Source organism: Rhinolophus ferrumequinum, chromosome 21, assembly GCF_004115265.2.
Source record: "Rhinolophus ferrumequinum isolate MPI-CBG mRhiFer1 chromosome 21, mRhiFer1_v1.p, whole genome shotgun sequence".
Lineage (NCBI taxonomy): Eukaryota > Metazoa > Chordata > Mammalia > Chiroptera > Rhinolophidae > Rhinolophus > Rhinolophus ferrumequinum.
In genome coordinates, this window is record NC_046304.1 from 17883636 (window position 1) to 17903574 (window position 19939).

General features: G+C 37.6%; 1 protein-coding gene and 1 non-coding gene across 4 annotated transcripts in view; both read left to right on the forward strand.

Annotated features, from left to right (window-relative positions):
• Positions 1-19939, forward strand: part of SSH2 (slingshot protein phosphatase 2) — a 223431-nt gene that overhangs the window by 76796 nt on the left and 126696 nt on the right. For all 3 annotated transcript variants that reach the window (XM_033089164.1, XM_033089166.1, XM_033089163.1), the window contains one exon: positions 16808-16851. In XM_033089164.1, the coding sequence (XP_032945055.1) occupies positions 16808-16851 (44 nt within the window). The remainder of the gene's footprint in view (positions 1-16807; positions 16852-19939) is intronic.
• LOC117014163 (U6 spliceosomal RNA) lies at positions 13845-13951 on the forward strand. The gene has a single exon (XR_004421460.1). It is a non-coding gene; the product is annotated as a U6 spliceosomal RNA (small nuclear RNA).

Here is a 19939-nt window from a genome sequence, read left to right on the forward strand (position 1 = left end):
CTCAATTGCAGCTTGAATTTCTTGCGACTCCATTTCCTGTACAACCATTGGCCCCAATCTCTTGTGTCCAGCAAATGAGCTCTCCTTCAATGAGCACTTCTTGTCCATGTAGCCTGCTCGTAGTGCATTGGCAACACAGCTGTCAGTGATTTTATCCATGAATTCTTCACCCAAGTCACAACGTCTTGCAGGCGAGGCTTCACAAAGTTTCACACTGATTTCTCTCCACTCTATTTTCAGTGCAGTAGCACTGGAGATGCTGAAGGAGTAGGCTAGTGTGCAAGGACTTGGCAGTATCTTTGAATGTAGAGGACAAAATGCATTGAATGAGAGGGCACTGGTAATTCTGGTTCTATCTGTGGTCATATTAAGTGGGGCCTTTGCCCCCACGTAGCTACACATTTGACCCAGATTATTATTTAGCTCTTGTTTCTAATTTCTTATCACTATGAATTCCAAGGTTTATTAGGTATAACACATTTAGATAGTCTTTTGGTTATTATTGCCTTGGTTGGCTTGTTAGTTGCTTTATTTTTAAGTCCTTGTTACTATACAGTGGACCAGAATTTTTCCCCCACTATGACTTTTTATTATTTGGAAGTTCAGCTTACTCATTTTTCCTTTCCTAACCTAGAAATGTTCTTTCCTTTTCTTTCTCTCTCTCTCTCTCTCTCTCTCTCTCTCTCTCTCTCTCTCTCTCTCTCTCTCCTTCCTTTCTTCCTTCCTTCCTTCCTTCCTTTCTTCCTTCTTTCCTCCCTCTTTCCCTCCCTCACTCCCTCCCTCTCTTCCTTCCTTCCTTCCTTCCTTCCTTCCTTCCTTCCTTCCTTCTTTTCTTTCTTGAATAAAGCAAAAATAATTTGCTCCAATGACTGACTGATTCAATATTTATAGACTACCTATTAGGTGCTTTATTCTTAATAAATCAGAGTAAAGATATGAATATATGTAATTATAGTTCACCCTTGAACAACACGGGGGGTGCTGACTCCCCCATGCAATCAAAACTCCAGGTATAGGGCCGGCCCGGTGGCTCAGGTGGTTGGAGCTCCATGCTCCTAACTCCGAAGGCTGCTGGTTCGATTCCCACATGGGCCAGTGGGCTCTCAACCACAAGGTTGTCAGGTTCGATTTCCCACAAGGGATGGTGGGCAGCGCCCCCTGCAACTAATGATTGAACACGGCACCTTGAGCTGAGCTGCTGCTGAGCTCCCGCATGGCTCAGTTGGTTGGAGCGCATCCTCTCAACCACAAGGTTGCTGGTTCAACTCCCGCAAGGTATGGTGGGCTGCGCCCCCTACAACTGGCAATGGCAACTGGACCTGGTGCTGAGCTGCGCCCTCCACAATTAAGACTGAAAGGACAACAACTTGAAGCTGAACGGCACCCTCCACAACTAAGATTGAAAGGACAACAACTTGGAAAAAATCCTGGAAAAATACACACCGTTCCCCAATAAAGTCCTGTTCCCCTACCCCAATAAAATCTTTAAAAAAAAACAAAAAAAAACTCCAGGTATAACTTGTGAGTCCCTCAAAACTTAACTACTACTAGCCTGCTATTGCGTGGAAGACTTACTGATAACATACAGTCAATTAACATTTTATATGTTATATGTATCATATACAAATACATTTGTGTGTAATGCATTTGTATATAATATTGTATTATTACAATAAAATAAGATACAGAAAAGAAAATGTTAAGAAAATCATAAGGAATAGAGAGTGCATTTACAGTATTTATTGAAAAAGATCCACGTATAAGTGGAACCTGCATAGTTTAAACCTGGGTCGTTCAATAGTCAACTGTATAATTCAGGGAAGAAGATAAATTTGAGAAGAAAAGGACTTTACAAAAGGAGAGCTCATATCCAACTGAGGGATGTCAGAGACTTTAGGATTTTGCTTGATTTTTCTTCCTAAAAAGCGGGAACCAAGTTCTTGATGAAAGAGGGTCGGTCAAAGCAAAATTGACTGAGGCATCTCCCTGGGACGTGATGCTAAGAGTAACTTGAAATGGTTTGGAATTCTGCATGGACTCTTTCAGATACTTGTAGATGGGACAGCAGAAGAGAAAAATGGAAGTGTCTGGAGTTCTCATGGTTGATGGTTCTCCCAGGTAGCAGAGTTTGCAGAAATTGCTGCACAGTCCAAGACCCCTGGGAAGAAAAAGGTGGCAAGAGGCTGAGTTCCATCTAATCTGAATCTCATATATATTGAAATCTTTTTTTATTTTTCTCGCTAGTTTTCCAATAGGCTTTTTTATCATTTAAAATCCAAAGTCTATATTACTGGCTTCTGGTTGAGCTAGTCTCCTCAACTAGAGGCCAGCACTCATATCAGAAATTCAATAGAAATGTCTTAAAATTTGTTTTATTCGGTAAACCACTATAAGGAATGAAAGGAAGGCTTGAGGAATACCTTCTAGAAAACAGTTGGGGTATTTACTACATACAACATAATAGCCGGGGTCTGGGGTATGCTGTCAGTGTATACGCATAAGAAACGCCAGTAGTACTATTTTATTTCCCAACTATTTGTAGTTGCAGTTTTACTTTTGCTTACGTGATTATTTGTTTTCTTCCCTTATCAGACTGAAGCAGGGAGTGGATCTGTTTTATTCCCTACACCTTGCTCAGTGCTTGGAGTCTGGAGTGACGAGATATTTTTCGAATAAATGGGCGTATAGGTCTGAAGGATCATGTCCCATCTTTCTGGGGTAGATTCATTTTGAAGAATCGAAGAGTGTTGAGTAGTAGAGAAACAGATTTAGCTTTGCTTATATGGGCTTTTTGAAGTGAAGTGTGGAACAAAAGTTGAATTGTTCCATACAAGCTGTGTTATACCCTTTAGTTTACATTTGTTTAGCCTCACGTTATTCACGTCACTGTCGTCGGTCTTTATTTTAATCAATATGATGGCAAGGACCATATCTTTTGAATGAGTTTGCCCAAATTCCCTGGTGTGAAAATGTCATGGGACTAGTTTCTGTAGAGTGGCTTAAAAGTAGATTTGTTTTACTTCACTAGAAAGATATTTTTACTATTTCTTATATTTTACTTATGTGAAACTGTTTTAAACTCTTCACTTATATAGGCCAAGGAAAAGTATTTATGATCCCACCATTGATTACTAAATTATCTGTGCAATGCAGTTGCTCTAAAGGCTAAGGATCAGATCTGAATATATTACACAGCTTTCATAATTGTCCCAGGTAACTGTCTATGACTGATTGCTTTTTCCACCTGGATTGCGTATACCGAGTATTCAGTTCTGTGACTCCTCAAAGATATGGAAATTGGAAATGATCGCTTTGTCAAAATTCAGTTCCGTGATGGAAGCACTTACTTGAGACTGATGGTAACCGTACACATGTGTTCACATCATAAACATAGATACAACTGTACGCGTAAGCCACTATTCATTTTCTTCAAAGCCTGGGTTTTTAAATTGTTGGTCTCTTAGATCTTGTAGAAAATAGAGCATAAAAGCATTTTGTGTCTCATCTCAATTCACTTTGATAGTTTGAGAGTGCTTTTTTAATCGACAGCATACTTTATAGCTATTATTTTTTTCTATAGTTTCCGTTGACTCTGTGTAAATGATATGAAATAGTAGTGTGTAATGTTTCATTTTACCAACACTGGGTAGTCTTGGTCATTCTTTTCGTGGGATATTAAAGGCATTGTTTATCAAGAAAGTTATGGTTTTTAGGAAATTGGGCAAGTAATGACTATTTCCTCATAGTTGCTCAAAGGTGTTTACTGACCAGGGCATTGCCTGGGGAATGCCTTTTTATAACTACCTTTGCTTCCAGGAATTGTACTTTTATGGAATTAATGATGCCTTTTATTAGTTCTTTGAATTTATGCTTACAGCTAACTCCCTATTAGGATTGTACTAGTTTCTCAAGAAGAAATATTTAACTGATGATAATGAGGATAGATGTTTTCAAAGTTAAGCTTATTTATATTAGAATCTGTAAATAGGGGAGAGGGCTTCCTTTTAAATATACCCATCTTGCCTTTTATTGTTTACCTTTTTTCCTCCCTTTTCCTTCCCAGTTCTATTCAGTTGTGGGGGGAAAACATCGAGATCAAAGAATATATTACTAATAGATAATGTAGGATAATTAGCAAAATAATCTGACTATATCATCATAGGCTTTCTGTAGTTATTTGTCTTGATTGTCAGGATTCTAATGACCTTAAGCAGCGTTGGTGAGGTATATTCTGAACTCCCTGAGGATAGCAGCAGTAAAGGATAGCATTGCAAAGTTGGTTGTAACAGTTTCTTGTGTCCTAGACTGTTAATTGGTGAGGGGGTGGCAGGGAGAGATGCATCAATGATAATTTTTCAGAGTTTAGAGCATACATATTTTCTAAAGTTATCTCAAGATATAAAATTCAAAGAAGACCAAGGGGAGTACTTAAGGTTTGTGCAGAATGGAAGGCAAAGGTAAATAGGAGCCTTAGGGAAGTAAAAGTGAGGCTGGAGGAAAAAATGGGGAGACATTGTGGAAGTAGTTAATGAAAAACAGTAGATATTTTCAAAAGTAGCTGAGAAGCTTCTGAAGTGGAACTTCTTAAGTGGGTTTACATAATCTATAAATTTACAACAGTTAATGCTGACTTTTCAACAAATTGGAGGGGAAATTCAGATGACTGAGTGCTTCTCTCTCATTTTACCTTTTTCTTAAACAGTGTTTGGTATTCAGGCAGTTCTAGTTAGACTTATATTAGAGGGGGAGGTGTTGTCTTGTTGTATTAGAGTTGATGAGTTGTCAAAGTTAACAGGAACTGTGAGTGTAATTAAAATTTTCCTGCATTAAGTTGCAATTAATTTTTTCCTCCCTGTCATTTATTTCCATTAATAAAATAAAGTGAGTCATTTTTTAAATTTATTTTTTTTATTTATAGTTGGTGTACAATCTTGGTTATATTAGTTTCAGTTGTACAATATAGTGATTCGACATTTTTATACCTTACAGTGTGATCACCCCACTAATTCTAGGAATCATCTGTCACTGTGTAAACTTATCAGAATATTATTGACTGTTTTCCCTTTTCCTTTTCACCCACCCCCACCCGCTGCCTTCTGGTAACCATCCCTTTGGTCTCTGTTTCTATGAGTGTTTTTGTTTTGTTTCGAATCTACATATAAGTGAAACCATATGATATTTGTCTTTCTGCCTGACTTATTTCACTTAGCATAATACCCTCTAGATCTATCCATGTTGTTGCAAATGGCAAGTTTTCATTCTTTTTTATGGCTGGGTCATATTCCTGTGTGTGTGTGTGTGTGTGTGTGTGTGTGTGTGTGTGTGTGTGTGTGTACACCACATTTTCTTTATCCATTCATCTGTCGATGGACACCTAGGGTGCTTTTGCATTTTGGCCATTGTGAATAATGCTGCAATGCACATAGGGGTGCGTATATCTTTTCAAATTAGTGTTTTCCTTTTTTTTGGATAAATACCCAGAAGTAGAATTGCTGAGTCACATGGCAGATCTATTTTTACTTTTCTGAGGAATCTCCATACTGTTTTCCATAGGGGATGCCCCAATTTGCAGTCCCACCAACAATGCCTAAGTGTTCCCTTTTCTCCACATCCACTCCAACACATCATTTATTGACTTTTTTTCATAATAGCATTCCAGCTGGTGCGAGGTTTTAATTTGCGGTTTTGATTTGCATTTCCCTGATGATTAGTGATGTTGAGCATCTTTTCATATGTCTCTTGGCCATCGGTGTATCTTCTTTGAGAAAATGTCTTTTTGATGTTCTCTGCCCATTTTTCATTCAGATTGTTTATTTTTTTTGTTGAGTTATATGAGTTTCTTTTATAGTTTGGGTATGAACCCCTCATCCGATATATCATTTGTGAATATATTCTCCCATGCAGTAGGTTGTCTTTCTGTTTTGTTGATGGTTTCCTTCACTGTGCAGAAAAAGCGAGGAGTGTTTCAACTGTGGAAGGCTAGTAATAATTGGTCTCCTTATGACGTTCAGTATATTAGCAAGGATCACTAGCCAGGCCTAACTTACATTAGGAATTAGATCACGTTCTGATTTATAACTTCATTTTTTCACCCTTCATTTCAGTATCTATGTTTCACTTCAAGTAAGCTTGGAGGCTGTGGGTGTGTTTAAGTACTAAAGCAACTTTTTCGGCACTTCTGTTTTTCAGTCTTTTGTTTACGGAATCCACATAAAGTTAAGTACGTGCCTATAGTCTTAGAGGTAGATCAAGGAATTGGACAAGGAGTCATGAGCATATGGTCTTCTCTTCAGAAACAGTAGAGGAGAGTGGATAGTCTGAGTATGTAGAATTTAAAGGAGCCTATTACAAGGCTGAAATTTATTCGAATTTTTATGCTTTACATTTCATGCAGATGTTTGTATATCTGTATCCCTGATACTGTAAAGTATTACTTCCTATCAAGTAAAATTGATACTCGGGGAATATGCTGTGTATTCATCCTTTGGTTTCAGTCCTTTCTACCACACTGCGCTATGCTCCTCGGTACTTGTATCCCAATTTAAAAAGCATGGCTCTAGAGAAAACGGACGTTGAATAGGATAGGAAGAGTTGTGAACTTGAGCTGAGTTCACATGGCTATAGGCTCTCGCAGGAGTTTAGGAGCTGCTGTTGAGGGAGGGAGGAGGAAAGGGAATGTGTCACTTATTCAGGTAACCACCTGCCCGCAGGGGCTTTTACTTGTCAATGATCTTCCAGCTTATTAATTATGTCTCTTTTAAAACACTGGTTCGGTGAGATGTGTAATCTCCTACCTAATATCCCAGAAGACATCTAATTAAGAAAAGAAAAAGAATAGGAATCTGTGTATTTCTCCCATGTCCCGACTCCACATTTTAAAAGTTTTTCTCTGATAATACCTCTGATCGTTGTAGAAAGTTTAGAAAATATAGATGATCATAAAGAAAAAAAGTAATCACTTATAATCCACATCCCGTGAGAAAACTGCTTTTTTCCCAATAATCATTATATTCTGATCATGTTCTCGTTTTAAATAGACAGTAGAAACTAATGGCTTAATAAAATTTTCTTATGTAGCAGTTTCTTCATTTACTCAACTTTTCCTGTCTTTGGACATCAAGGTGGCTTACAACTTATTTGCTGTGATGAATGCTCTGCAATTGATATCTTTGTACATAAATCTTTCGGGGATAGCTCTGATCTTTTTGTAGTAGAATACATTTCTAGACATGAAATTATAAGGTAAAAAATATGACCCAATTCTAAAGCTCTTGATACAGATTGCCAAAAAGATTGCCCGTTTTCCTGATCCCTTGACAATATTGCACGTTATTGTTTTGTCTTAAATAATTTAATAGGAAATATATGGTACAACATCTTTATTTGAATTTTGTTTTTGTAATTTCAAGCTAACCATATTTTTACGTCCTTTTCAGACCGTTTCTACTTCTTTTGTGAATTCTCTGCTCTTAGCCTTTGCCCATTTTTCTGTTGGGGGTGTTTGCCTTTTTCTTACTGATTCGTTAGAATTCTTTGTTTATTGAGACTAGTATTCCATTGTTTTATATATGATAAAAATATTTTTCTCGATTTATCATTGGACTTTAAATTGTTTTAACATTTCCCTCCCTCTCTGCATGTTGTCATTTTCCAAGGAGAAATTAAATGCCTGTGATACTAGCATTGGTCACTTCTAGCTAAATGACAGAAAGTCATTCTCCTAAGTAGGATTGCCCTTGCACCTTTCATGACAGACATTTTGCAAGAGATTAAAACAGAAAAAGTATTTATGGTACTTTGCAAAATCTAGCCTTGGTGTCTAAAAGGTTGGATGGAATTCTCCACCCCTTTGTTTAGATGTTAATATTCATGCTATGTGAGACTCCAGGACTCCCACCAACACTCCCAGATGACAGCTCCTCAGCCTGCTGAGGCAATTGCACATGTAAGAACCTCTGCTCGGTGGCCTCACCTCTCTCCGACTTTACAGGGATATGAGTCCTTAAGACGAAGCACTTCCCCTCCTCACCCCAGTTGACCAAAAGGAGAACCTAGATTGAAATCTTGGTCCAGATAATATACACAATGTTTAGGCGTTGGCTTGAGTGGCGGTTAGGCTGTGCCTGAGATGGGTGGGGAAGATTGAGGTCCACAGCCAGTGATGAGCGCAGCTGTTGGCATTCCAGGTATGCTCACAGTGTAGAAGCACTGTGCCTGTCAGCTAAGCCAGGTTCCCAAAGTCTGACCTGTTAACTGGTCCATTTTGCAATTAAGAAGCAGTTTATACCACAGAAAACTATTCTGTGGAAGAATTCATCTGCTAGCTTAAGGCCCTGTCCAAGGCTGAGGCACTGAAAATGGTCTTTAAACAACAAGCAATGTTTTTCCTCTTAGGATCTTCTGTTTGTTCAGGTTCTCCAGTTTAAGAACCGTGTAAGCTTTGACTTGTCTGCCCTCTAGTGGCTCTCTGTGATTAAGCAGTGTCTTCCAGCTTTAGGAAAATGCTGATGGACGTATACCTTCCCTGGTATCCTCATAGGATCAGGTCTAGACACCTGCCCTCTGCAACTCACCTTTGCAGCTCACCATTATTCCCGTGTATCAAACATATTCCTGCTGTTCTTTCCTTTTACTTATGTCACAAATGTCCTGTCAGTCTCTGTGCCTCTTCAGGTCTTTCTCTTTTTTCAAGATTAGACTCAAAGCTCATTTGTTCCTGTGAACACTACCTGCAGTGGTAGCTGTCTTCTGAACTCCTGTGAAATGTATTTCCTGTGCCATACGTTTACACCGTGCTTGTTGGATCAGCTTTTTCAACAGAACAGCCTTACCTCTTCAGGGAAATAAACCGTCAGTAGGGTACTGTCTCACTTCTCTGTGTCCCCACTGGACTCCAGCAGCTCTCATTGCCGGTAATGTGGTGATTATTTATTTGCCATTCCAAGACACCCAGGATCCTGACTCTATTTTTTACCCTGTTGATGGCTGAAAAGCTGATTGTCTAGATTTATATATGAATATTAGCAAAATAGCAATGTAAGTGTATTTTCCTCTAATTAAACCTGCCTTAGCCATATATTTGTGTCCTAAATATTCTAATTTCTTTTGGTCAGAGCCATTAACTATCTTTATTAACTTCGTAGTTTGAAAATGACTTTGGAAATTTTGAAAAATTCATGCTCTTAGTTTAGTAATATTTGGTTAAGTAATCAGTGTCGCTTCATTACCCGTCTGCATGTGTTCGTTGTTCTTATTTCTGAATAATGTTTCAAGGTATAACGTTGGTTGGTCATAATCTAATTCTTTGTATCCATAAACAATTCAAATTTGTAACATTAAGAGACATTTAATGAGGGGATTTTACTTAGCCTCCCCAGATGTTATCAGCGCCTTTTATAGTTTCAATTTCCCTGTGGAAGCATGGTAATCGTGTAGAGCAGAGGACTGGTGCTACAACTGGAAGCCAGGCTAAGCGTCTGGGTTATCGTTGGGGGGACACGCAAAGAAGAGAACAGATGATACAGGCAAGAAGGACATATAGACGCTATCTCCAGGGTGAAGCTAAGATCAGAGTCCAGGGTTTTAAACCGAAGTTTAGAGAACAGAAAAGATGTTGCTGTCAGGTGATATTCCAGATACATCGCAGCGAGTACAGCAGCTGTCGTCAACCAATGAGAATAGGCAGGAGCGAGACCTGGAAGTCCTCCGCTGTGCCAGGCCTTCACCCATTTGTCACTGGATCATGAAACATTCAGAGGGACTCTGGACCACCACTATTTACCATCGGGTATAGAAGTATCTCAATTTAAAAATTAGTGAAGTTGCGCCACTATGTCCTGGCTGAACATAAGACCCTACGTCCATATTGAGGGCTCAGGCTGTAATGAAGGAAATGGACCAAGTGTGGGGTCTTCAGATAGTGAGATGTGGAATTTCACTTAAGTAGAAGGAAACAGAATCTGGACAGGGAAAGACGATGTCTTAGGATCAGGCCCCTGTAGGGCACCTGGAGAATTCCTTTAACGCTAGAGGAGCAGCTTATTCTGGCAGAAAGTATATTCTACTTCTGCAGAATCCTGACTCTGTTGCTTACACTTAGGTTACTTTGAGCAAATTATCTCACTTCCATAAGGCAGTTTCTTTAGCTAAAAAATAAATCTCTAATCATACCTGTATGGCATCATCAGGGTGGTTCACATGAGATAATAGTCACGAAAAGACTTTAAATTCTGGAGAACCAGAGAGTGGCACAGAGGCAGTCTTCTTATTATCTTGTGGTGGATGCTGCTTGCTCTCTCCCCCGTATTTAAGCACTCATCTTAGATCGACAGACCAAGAATATGACCAACTTCATGGAGATGAGGCACATGATTTATTGAAATTAGCCTAAGATTTATTCCTTTTTGCCACTTACTGGTTATGATATCGTGGACAATATTTATTCATCTCATATCTACCGAGTATCTTCTGCATGACTGCCGCTATACACAGTCTTGCCCTTACAGAGCTTACGGTCTAGGAAGGGAGACAATAGACCTTGGAGAGCTGAGTTTCCATCATCACTGATCTCCCTGGAACCTAGTTTAGTTACACTCAGCGAGTAGTATCTATGTGTATCTTGGGCTTTTTGTTGTTTTTCCAAACCATCAACACAAAGGTTTTCAATCTTAACTGCTTCTCAGTTATTTATGGAGCTTTTTAAATGTACGGATTCTTGGGCTCTACATGTCATGGTGTGCTGGTAAATGTTTAAAAACCTGTTTTCTGGGTGGGAGCTGATTTTGTAGCATTGGCTGATTTCCCTGCTAAATACTCCCACCATGACCAATTTCAGGCTACCAACATTTTTGACTCTCACAAGATTCGTAAAAATCTAACAATTCGCTCTCATGAGCCTGTACGAACCAACTCCAGCACACCATTGCCCCACCTCAGGACTAAGGAATAAAAATCTGTAGGAATGAGACCTTGAGACTTTTGTTATTAAAAAAGTTCTGAAGGGAGCCAGAATTAAGAACCAGTGACTCGTGAAGATTTCCTATTGCATGCTTGTCAGATGTGACAGGTTCAGCACACAGTAAGACTTGTTTGCTTTTTAAAACCAAGTAGCCTCAAGAAGTTGCATCTCTGGTGATAGAAAAGACAACATAGCAACTCTGAAATTATTGCAAGTGGGTGAGTTAAATTGCACATACTACCTAAGGTTTTAAGGTAGAATAAGGATTATAGACAAAAGACATCCAGTGACAGCTCTCGATTGTAACCGAGAAACAAAATTAGGTAGTGCCACAAGAAAGATACACAGTAACTTGTCAGGTTTGGAGAGAAATAGAATATCAGTCAAGTGATAAAAGAAATGTCATCAACTGCTGGCTTTGGAACCAGCTTTGAAAGCTGGGGAAGGATATAGGAGAGAGGTGAGAGGTTGATGAAACAGTGTGGACAAAGGAAGTTAATAACTACTTTGAAGAATGATGAATGAGTCCACTTGGTTTGGAGCATATGAAAAGTGTAAACAATTTTGAACAACAAGTTTTGGGAAAGTATTGCTTAACACCTGTCTAACCTACTGTTTTTCAAGGCTGGCAACATTTCCCTCCCCTCCAGCTTACTCCTCAGCAGATATGACTTGGATGCTTACATTTTTCCAAACATCTTTTAGCAACTTACTTTTATGCTTAGGTATTAAGTTAGATTAGTAAGAATGCATTAATCTTTCAATGCATTTAATGGTTCCTGAATACCCTAACACTAAATGCACACTTAGAATGCACATCTCATACTATATTGCTTATAGGTCAAATTTTTCTTAAGAACATCAAGAAATTATACTCTTTAAATAAAAATTGTCTGACAATGGGACTCTGGGATATTTTTTTAAAAGCCAACAAACATGTATTTAGTCATTTAATTAATTAGTTCTCCTCCTTACCCATCAGAAATTATTCTGTTCACTAAGAAGAAACTGAAAACTATCTCTTCACTTTCTCCTGATCATTTCTAGTGTTCTGAGCAGGACAACTATTTGGCATTTTTTACTAACACTGTGTGACATTACTTGACAAGGTAGATGGTTATAGCTGGCATGTGGTACACTTGTTAGAATAGAATGGTAAACATTCTATGTTTAGCTACCATTTGTTTAAATGCACTATTCAAAATAATTATTACCTATAAGCACTCTTATTGAATAAGGAATGTTGTATCTTTGTATTTTTGGCAGTGAGTTCTTTTGAAATAAACATTTTGTTCAGTCCTTTTAATCCATTTTACCATAAGGCCTACAATGCCTTAATATACTGAGGTTTGGGGGTTTTTTAAGTTTTTTTTTCCAAGTAAGATGAAGGGGAAGCAAATCATTCACTGGCCTATTATAATATTAAATCTGAGAAAGAAAGAAAAAAGCTATTTGGAGATCCGATGTTAGAAACACTTCTCTGATTTGCTTCCCCTTCCCCTTTGGTGGCAAAGGAATTTTCCACTCTTTTGACACTGTTTGAAGTGTAGACATCATAGAAGAAAGGTGAAAAAGCATATTGTTTTATAATAAGCCATGAAAAGAGATGTGCTTTCTTCTGTAGCTCCTTCCCTACCTTTCCCTTGGGATATAAATATCAAAGTCAGATTCTTAGTTTAGAGGCAGCTGGTTATAGCAGAAAGATAGACCTGAGTTCAAATCCTGACTACAACCAAAAATTGGCTTTGTGACCTTGAGCAAGTCCTATAGGGTAGTGGTACACATTAAATAAAGTAACATAAAGTTATTTGGCCCATAGTGATGCTCAGTAAATGTTAATTCACCTTTGTAGATGTAACTGGTTTTGGCTGTTTGTGCCCCCTAAGAAAGTATCAGGGGTGTTTTTGCTTTTTACTGTTCTGCATACTCTCATCACAATTCTTATTGGTAGAAAAATCCACCAAAGAGCCGAAAATAATTTGAATTATCCCTCTTTTGGTCTGCTTACTTAGATATGAGGGGAAGGGCATGAAGCTAGTAATGACCCATAACCATAAAAGGGTGCTCAACCTTATTAATAATCAAGGCAAAGCAAATTAAGATGGTAATGAGATTAAACACTAGAGTGGAAAAAATGGAAACATCTGATGATTCCAAGTGTTGGCTAGGATTTAGATCAATTAAACTCTCACTCCTTCCTAGTGGGAGTATAAATTGGCACAACCACTTTGGAACATAATTTGGCACTAACTTGTAAACTTGAACCTGTATTTATGACTCTGTAATTCCTCTCCTAGGTACATATCCTGTAGACCGAAAAACATGTACAGGAATGTTTGGTTGATGTCTGAAAAATTGGAAATAATTCTGTCTAAGTAGAATATATAAACTTTGATATAGTCATATAATGCAATCTTTTACACCAGTAAAAATGAATGAACCATAGCTATGTGTAATAAGTGATGAATCTTGTTAGTATAATATTTAGTTTTAAAACAGCATATTGGGAAGACTACATGCAGTATAATATAATTTTTAAAGCCCCCAAACAATCAAAACTAAATAATATATTGTTTAAGAATATAGGCATATAATTTTTTAAATGGAATAAAAAATAATGCAAAGAGGTAGAACCAATACATAAATTAAAGTGAAATTCTAAAAAACATTCAAATAATACAAAAGAAGGCAGAAAGGGAGAAATAGAGGAATAAAAATGTGGGGACAGAACGAAAATAAATAGTAACATGGTAGATGCAAATCGAACTATATCAGTAATTACATTAAATGTTAGTGGACTAACGGCAAAGAATGTCAATAGATAAAATAAAGCATGATCCAACTATATTCTTTCTATAAGAGACGTTCTTTAAAATATAAAGAGATTGTGCTCGCGTCGGCAGCACATATACTAAAATTGGAATGATATAGAGAAGATTAGCATGGCCCCTGCGCAAGGATGACACGCAAATTCGTGAAGTGTTCCATATTTTTTTTAAATAAAAAAATAAAAATAAAAAAAATATATAAAATATAAAGAGATTGAAAAATACACCTTGCAAACAGTGAGTATAAGTCTGGAGTGGCTATATTAATATCAGATAAAGTAGATTTCAAGGCAAATAGTCTTACCATAGGATAAAGCAATCTTGAAAAAGAAGAATCAAGTTAAAGGATTTATACTTCCTTCAAAACTTACTATAAACTACAATAATCAAGATGGTGTGGTAGTTACATAAAGGTTGACAAATAGATGAAAGGGAACAATAATGAACCTGGAAGTAAACCTCACTTATACTGTCACATGACAAAGGAGCCAAGTAATCCAGTGAGGAAAGGAAAGCCTTTTCAACAAATGGTGCTTGAAAACTGGATATCCATATGGAAAAAAAAAAAATGAACCTTCATTCCTACCTCATACCATGTACAAATTGGGCAACAGTGATGAGAGAACAAATATAAAATGGCAGGGAGCAAATCTGAAGAAAAAGTTAATACTTTAAGGATCATTAATTCTCTCAACTTTTCTGACTTTTCCTTCATGTTAATATTCTTGTCTCCATGAAGAGCTGTGTAATATCTTGTTTCTCATTTGTTTGTCTTGTTCTTTTGTTGTTTTTGATTTATATACCACATATTAGTGAAATCATATGGTTCTCTGCTTTTTCTGTCTGACTTATTTCGCTTAGCATTATACTCTCAAGATCCATCCATGTTGTCACAAATGTTCCTATATCATCTTTTCTTACCGCCGAATAATATTCCATTGTGTATATATACCACAACTTCTTTATCCATTCATCTATCGAAGGACATTTTGGTTGTTTCCATGTCTTGGCCACTGTAAATAAAGCTGCAATGAACATTGGAGCACACTTGTTTTTATGTATAAATGTTTTCAGATTTTTTGGGTAAATACCCAGGAGAGGGATTGCTGGGTCATATGGTAATTCTATTCATAATTTTTTGAGGAACCTCCACACTGCCTTCCATAGCGGCTGCACCAGTCTGCATTCCCACCAACAGTGTATGAGGGTTCCTTTTTCTCCACAGCCTCTCCAACACTTGTTACTATTTGTCTTGTTGATGATAGCTATTCTGACTGGGGTGAGGTGATATCTCATTGTGGTTTTTATTTGCATTTCCCTGATGATTAGTGATGTTGAGTATTTTTTCATATGTCTATTTGCCATTTGTATGTCCTCTTTGGAGAAATGTCTCTTCAGGTCCTCTGCCCATTTTTCAATTGGGTTGTTTGTTTTTTTCTTGTTGAGTTGCATGAGTTCCTTGTATATTTTGGATATTAGCCCCTTATCGGAGGCACTGTTTGCAAAAATCTTCTCCCATTCAGTTGGTTGCCTCTTTATTTTGTCGATGGTTTCTTTTGCTATGCAGAAGCTTTTAAGTTTCATATAGTCCCATTCGTTTATTTTAGCTTTTACTTCCCTTGCCTTTGGAGTCAAATTCATAAAATGCTCTTTGAACCCAAGGTCCATAAGTTTAGTACCTATGTTTTCTTCCATGCAGTTTATTGTGTCAGGTCTTATGCTTAAGTCTTTGATCCATTTTGAATTAATTTTGGTACATGGTGACAGATAACAGTCCAGTTTCATTCTTTTGCACGTGGCTATCCAATTCTCCCAGCACCATTTATTGAAGAGACTGTCTTTTCTCCATTGTGTTTTTTGCTTCTTTGTCAAAAATTATCTGTCCATATTTATGTGGTTTTATTTCTGGGTTCTCAATTCTATTCCATTGGTCTATGTGTCTGTTTTTCTGCCAATACCATGCTGTTTTGATTATTGTAGCCCTGTAGTACAAGCTAAAGTCAAGGAGTGTGATACCTCCAGTATTGTTCTTTTTTCTTAAGATTGCTTTGGCTATTCGGGGTCTTTTGTGGTTCCAAACAAATCTGATGATTTTTTGTAAGAGCTGTGTAATATCTTAACATATAATAATTCTTAGCCTGGGCCAGGGAGTAAATGATATGCTTTTTCAGTGTTTTGGGAGGCAGTAGTTTGTTTTAATTCTAGCTTCACCATATGAGATTCCTTGGGCAACTTATTTGCTCTTTGTGAATTTCAGTTTCTTCATCTATAAAATATTTGTATTTCATTGGGTCTAAATTGCCATGAGTTATAGCATGCTCAGTTATGTTATATGCCACTAAGAAAAACTGAATATTGCAATTAAATTATGATTCAGTGATTTATCACATTGACTTATCCTAAGTTCTGTGTGTATGTTAGAATCAGTGGAAAATATGGTACCCTCAACCTTCTATGTTTATAAGGAATAAGTAGCACAATGTGCTTAAATGCTGAGCACGGCAGCTGACACGTTATAAATACTCAGTAAGTAGAAGCCGTTATGTGGATGGTGATGGGGTTGGTGATTTGAGCATGAGCATTCTGTGAAGTCGTGCTCATTGTTTAGATTGTTCTTTGGGGATCAGAATCACGAATAGGTCATTTTGATGAGATTTGGTGGTGGGGGTCAGAATGCCCACTCATTTTGAATTTGAAGTCGCATACCGATCATATAACAATATATGTAACAATAATATAGCATCTTCAGTTTGTTTTTAGAGGTAATTCTTTTAATTATTGGCCTTTTGTTATCAATGAAATTTGCTTGTAGACTATTGTTGAAGTTTCCTCCAGGAATAAATTTTTTTGATACATGTCAACCTCCTGGGTTGGTTGAAGTCACTTTTTATGGTCTGAATTTAGTTCACATGCACAGCATGAATGAGATATTCCTACATGTAAAGCTTAGTAAAATTGCCTTGTTGATATTATGATATGAGACCTCAGGTTGTAACTTATTCTCATTTTCTTGTCTATACAGGAGGCAGACAGTGGTGAGGAGGAATGCCGGTCACAGCCCAGGAGGTATGTTTGTTCATTATATCCTATTGCATTTCTGCAGTTAATGTTTTTTCTCTAATTTTGTCTCAGTCTTTTCATATTAGCTTATCTCTGTTTTTCTAAACTGCTTAATTGGTCTCTCAAAATGGGATTGCTTTACGAATCCAGTTACTGACTCAGAAAGATTTTAAATGGTAGATTGCATTATGTTGTATACCTGAAACTAATACAATTTTGTATGTCAGTTATACCTCAATAACTAAATAAATGCATTAAGTAAAATACGTAAAATGGTAGGTTACCTTTTTAAAAATGCAGAAAGGCCAGTATTGGCCCAGTTTTGACCCAAGTCTCCAGAACTACTTGGAAAATAAAAAGGCAAATTTTTCTTACCTTTTGGGAAAATATCAATTGAAGAACATTTCAGCCTTCAGTTTTGTACTTATGTTTGTCATTCATTTTGATAGATTTTGCAATTCTTTCAGATTAGTTAATATTTCACTTCCTAAATACAAGGATATAGTGAGTAACTTACCCAGTCCTTTGAAATACAATGAAACTTTTTTTCTCCCTCTCATGGAATAGCGGGCATGTTGTTATCAGGGTACCAATACCTGCTGCCATTAAATGAAAGAGAGACATCTAGGAAGTGTATAACATTTCTGTAATCTCTTTTAAGTGGTTTTTAAATCAACTCCCTCCCACAAGATACAGTTCTGTTAAATTCTAGATGGTCACTTAAATGTTGCCGTGCTTGTATCCTCTGAACTCAATCACATGAGCCAGTCTGGATGAAAGAGACTGGCTCTACACAGAAAAGATATAATAAGCATGCTTCTTGTGGAGAAGCTGGCTAAAGGAAATGCTTCCTTAATGATGAATTATCAGGTGTTTGTTGATATATACCTCACTCTTGTAAACTACAACTTAATATAAAAATAGTTCCTTTTCATCAGTAACTAAGGTTATTGGCAATATTTTTCCTGTCTTGGTTATCACAAACATTTTGGCTTACAGCTTAATTTTTCACTGTCTCTTAGGGAAGATCTGACAGTGAAGTGTCATTCTTGTGCATAGAGCTAAGAGAGAGAAACCAGAAGAAATTTTAGTTGCGTGCTTACCAGACGCATCACAACCTTATTGCCATTAGAATGAAAAAGGATTCCAAAGGATTCTTAAAATTTCTAGTAGATCAAATTTAAAGATCTCTGGGTTAATTTGAAGCTTTACATATTGAAGGTGGGGCCCCACAATAGGTCAGCGGCCGTAAAATCCCATTGGCATCTACTGGGATAATTGTTCCAAAAAATTACATAATGATGAGGCCAATGAAGTTATTCTCTTATTCATAGCACTCAATTGTCAAGCCATTTAGAACCATAATGACCCCTGTTTTTAAAGTTGTTGGCAATAAATCATTAATATGAGTAGCAGAGGGTTTTCGTAGGCTTCTTCTAGTCACAAGAAAAAGATCATTTATAGAAATAAGAAATGAAGAAAGACCTAGTAGCACCCATTGTAAAAAATCAGAATTTGGGGTGGCCTGTTAGCTCAGTTGCTTAAAGCGTGTGGTGCTAATAACACCAAGGTTGCCGGCCCTGCATGGGCCACTGTGAGTTGCACCCTCCTTAAAAAAAAAAAAGAAAGAAAGAAAGAAATCAAAATTTACTTGCCTGTTGTAATTTCTTATATTGTGTGTTTCCCAGGTTATTTCTAAATGTAATTGCTTTAGTCCGACTCAAAGCAAAGAAACTTTGAAGTGCCAGATGAATGCCCCGTGGTGTGTAAGAGGTTGATTTTTGTGTGCTTGGCTGCTACAGATTGTTCTGGCATTCTCCATCACTTAGCACAGAATAAACCAGCATTGAGTTAGCGTCTTTTTGAGCAAGCCTAAACTCATCTTGTCAATTTGTGGGTTCAGTTGTGGTTTGTAGCAGGGACTTGAATAGTAAACAGTGTATCATTAAAACCTAATGCCAGTTCCAGGTAATGAAAAAGATGTTGCATTAATGATCTCTTCGTTTAACCAAATGCTATTTATTGGGAAAGTCGTAAGTTAAAAGTAATCTTTCAATATAATTAACCCAAACTATGATGTCTTTAAAAACGAATGTTCACAGGCAATAACAAAAAACAAGATAAATTAGACTAACTACATCAAGATGTAAAACTTCTGTGCATTAAAGGATACAGTCAACATAGTGGAAAGGCAACCCACAGAATAGGAGAAAATATTTGAAAATCATATAAGGGGTTAATGTCCAGAATGCATAAAGAACTCTGACAACTCAACAACAAAAGACATAAGCAAGCTGTCTTAGTCAGCTCGGGCTCTTATAACAAAATACTGCAGACTGAGTGACTTCAGCAGACATTTATTTCTCACAGTTCTTGAGGCTGGGAAGTCCGAGATCAAGGGGCTGGCAGGTTCGGTTCCTGGTGAGAGCCCTCTTCTTGGCAGCTGCCTGCTTGCTGTGTCCTCACATGGTTGTCAGTGACAGGATGCTCTGGTCTCTTCCTCTTTTTATACGGCCGCTGACCTATTGTGGGGCCCCACCTTCATGACATCACCTAACCTCAATTATCTGCCAAAGGCCCCATCTCCAAATGCCATCACATTGGAGGTTAGGGCTTCAACATATGGAATTGGGGGTGGAACACAAACATTCAGACTATAACTCGCCACCCCCGCCCTTCATTCCATCTCAGCAGCCCCCAGAGTGTTAAATCATTCTAGCATCAATTCTAAAGTCCAAAGTCTCTTCTAACTATCATCTAAATCAGATATGGGTGAGACTCGGGGCAACATTCTTCTCCACCTATGAACCTGTGAAACCAGTTAAATTACGCACTTCAAAATACAATGGTAGGATAGGCACAGAATAGTCATTCCCATTCCAAAAGGGAGAAACAGGAAAGAAAGAAGAGGCTACAGGACCCAAGTAAGTCCAAAATTTAGCGAGGCAAACTCCATTAACTCTTAAGACTCAAGAATAATTCTCTTTGGTTTGGTACTTTGCCTTCTGGACTCACTGGGGCCGTAATCCTTTTTTCAGGACCCACCGGAGTTGTGGTGTCATCCCCGAGGGGCAGCCCTGGAGCTCTACCCATG